The 3,267-nt window shown below is 45.0% G+C and overlaps 1 protein-coding gene across 1 annotated transcript in view; it reads left to right on the forward strand.

The window, feature by feature from the left end:
• Positions 1 to 3,267, forward strand: part of EPHB1 (EPH receptor B1) — a gene marked incomplete at its 5' end in the record, with an annotated part of 144,112 nt that overhangs the window by 70,994 nt on the left and 69,851 nt on the right. The window contains one exon of the mRNA XM_008586805.1: positions 503 to 625. Within this exon, the coding sequence (XP_008585027.1) occupies positions 503 to 625 (123 nt within the window). The remainder of the gene's footprint in view (positions 1 to 502; positions 626 to 3,267) is intronic.

Raw genomic sequence — 3,267 nt, forward strand, 5'->3', positions numbered from 1 at the left:
CACACACACACACACACACACACACACACACACTCTTTTAATCTATCCTCACCCCTCTTGCAGCCCTGGACCACCGCCGTCAGTTATAACCTTAACAGTGGCCTCCACTTGGGAAACTTGTCAAGTTGATAAATATTGATATCTACCCTACCATTTTACCACCACTTTCCTACTAATGCATTTGGTTGGCATCAATCAGCTGCTTTGCCTTCCGTGTGCGCCCGGTGTGGGAACTGGTCCTGATCTGTCACTTAAAAGTAATCTGCTCCACTTTCTTCAAGAGCTCAAAAAGAGAAGAAAACATGGAGGAGAAAGTAGAGGACAGAGAACCAGGCATGAGGGAAGGGAGATGGGGAAGCCTAGCAAGACCAGGAGACGCAGAGGAGGTTGCAGCTGGTGTGTACATAGTACAGCTGCCTCCCCAGAGTGTCCTTAGTGCTGGGGACATCAGCAGTACTTAATGACAACCAGGATGTTAACCCTGCTTATCTCCTCCAATAAGGCTCCCCAGGGATGAAGATCTACATTGACCCCTTCACTTACGAGGACCCCAATGAAGCTGTCCGGGAGTTTGCCAAGGAGATCGATGTATCTTTTGTGAAAATTGAAGAGGTCATCGGAGCAGGTATGGCTCTCCCCTCACCCCTCGTTTCTGTCCGCTTGGTGTCCAGACGTCTTCTTCCCACCACTCTAGGTGTTCTCCCTCACTGTCAAATGTCATCCCATTGGGAAGAGAGCTTCTACCTTCTTTATCTTTAGAAGATGAGTCTGAACCATCTACAGGGTGTGTCTAGGACAGAGAAAGAACATCCCTTAAGATCTTTTGAGAACCTTATTTTGGTGGCCAAGCTTGTCTGATATTGCAGAGAAGTCAGATGTAGTTATAGAAGATTCAGAAATAGCTCTGGAAATGGACCACCAAAAGTAGATAAGGAGACAGTCATAGCGTAGTTGGTCAAGAAAACTTTGAGAGAAATATACATTTCTAGAAGTTGGATCTAGTATCCCACTCACTGACAATGATATTCAATGGCTTTGGGCCAAAATTTCTTGCCATACTTTGAGTTCTCCTTTTCCTACATACATGCATTTGGAGACAGATCATGATGAATAGAAGAGAGACCACCATTTCCAGAAGAAAGCCAACTCATAGCCACATTTTCTATAAAAGATCTATGGTGTAGATGGTAACACAAGATAAATTTCACTCCCAAGAAAAGTGTGCCCTCTGCCATCTTACCCAGCCCAGCGTAGAACTACCTGCCTGAGATGCTCTCAGGAAATCGTACCTATAGACTGATCTAGAATTTTCATCTTTCATTAATGGGTCAGTAGTCAGTCAATTTGGCAATGACCCAGCCTTATTCATGTAAATAGGATAAAATATCCTAAAGCATCAGTGCATCGTAAGTAAGCTCTTTACTGCCTCTTGTGAATCTTCTTAAAAGATGTATGTGATTTGTGTCCCCTTCCCTACTTTTATTTTCTTCTACAACAGTCTTTGTCTTTTCTTCTTCAGTTCTTATAGCCACTGTCCAGGCTGTCTTCACTCACGTGCTGTAGTCTTCTTTTGAGCTCCTAGGTCCGGAAGTGCTCTATTCCTATCAGTGTTTGGAGAGCCATGCGGTTGCTTCTCCCCATAATATTTTAACTCAATAAAATATGTTTAGTCAAAGTCTTACAGACAGCTACTTCATATATTATCTTTAGGGGGAATGTCACCATCCTGCCATTCGCTGCCTCTCTTAATGCACTGAGGGGTCAAAAAGCCACCTGTGAAATTGGAAGTCACGTCTGAAAGCCTGCTCCATTAGACCGCCGTTTTCATGCTCTGGCTTCCCTCTTGAATAGCTGCATCCTCTCGCCTCCTTCAGCATCACTGTGGTGGGTGCTGGGACCCTCCCTGCCAGGACACACCACCCCTGTCACCAACCCCTCAGGAGTCCCGGCTGACCAGAATCTGATCCACATGAGTCTATACTTATTTCCCATTGACTTTCATTAAATCTGTTACTGAACCACGACTTTCACTTCTGTGCAGATAATTTTCTCTTCCTCCTTAGACGCTGACATATTTAAGGATCATGTTCTTGGAAGGCTGGGTACCAGATAAATTGGATTACTCTTAGGGGCTTGGATTTCTCCAGTAAACTTGAAGGAATGTTGGGGAGGCGGTCTTTCAGTCCTACACTCTATTTGCCCACGTTATTAATTGTTGTTATGGCTTGTGGTAATGGTGCTAGTGATTTTAATGTTGTTATTTATGTCATGTGCTTAGAGCAATGTGTTCTGGCCTGCATTTCATCCCTGAGAGCACACATCAGCCCCCTCCTGCCTTTGTCTGGGGACAAGTAAAGAGGCTTCTCACTTTATGACCCTGCCAGGGAGTTACAATTTGGTGTGAGCTCGCCAGCTGCTGGATGCCCATAAAGGGACAATTGATGGTCCTGCTCCATCCTTCACCTTCTGTGTGTGTGCAGCAGTTGTTGGTGCTGCTATGTTGGTGTGTTCTGCTCAGAGAAGGTTCTGTCCTATCCATGGCCCACGTGGCATTGGGGAGAGATTGGTGTATCTAGTGGTCTGTAAGACATGCAGCAGCATGGTGTAAAGACCTCTGCCTAGTGACTGCTGGCCTCCCTCTACCAGACACCCATCTCTTCATGAGAACATCCCCGAGCTCATACCTGTGGATTTGCACTCACATGCATAACTCCATGCAATTTTAACACAAGACTTTCCTGGGTACAACCGGTCCTTCTCCAGTTCCTTTTCTCCTCTGTCGTCACCCTCATTCCCCCACACCCTGCCTCACAGAGACCGACTCCACTTCATGCTAAAAGAGCTGGTGTGAAAGTAGATTTAAAAAAAAAATAAAGAAAGAATTTTCTAAGGTAATAAGATTTGTACAGTGCAATCGGCAATGTTTCTCTTAGCCACTTGGAAGATTTGGAGCAGGGGGCAAAAACTGGGTTGCGAAATGAGAACAAACATGAAAAGAAAAACCATAAGTCGTTTATCCTTCCTTCGTGTTTTCGTCTCTCCCTTCCTCCTGCAAAAAGCTTTTACTGAGTACTTGTTACATGCTGGAAATGGGGTTCCAGATGAAGAAACAGGTCTCCTCCTCAGACATCTGACAGTCTTAGTGGGAAACAGACCAGTAACAGTTAATTATCTTATATGATCCACAACACAAACTGTCGAGCCAGCATAGAGGATTGTTCAGCTTGCTGTTCTAGGAGGGGATAAGTGGATCACTCTACAAAGGAG

Source organism: Galeopterus variegatus, unplaced genomic scaffold (genome assembly GCF_000696425.1).
Source record: "Galeopterus variegatus unplaced genomic scaffold, G_variegatus-3.0.2 Scaffold4126, whole genome shotgun sequence".
NCBI classification, from domain to species: Eukaryota; Metazoa; Chordata; class Mammalia; order Dermoptera; family Cynocephalidae; genus Galeopterus; species Galeopterus variegatus.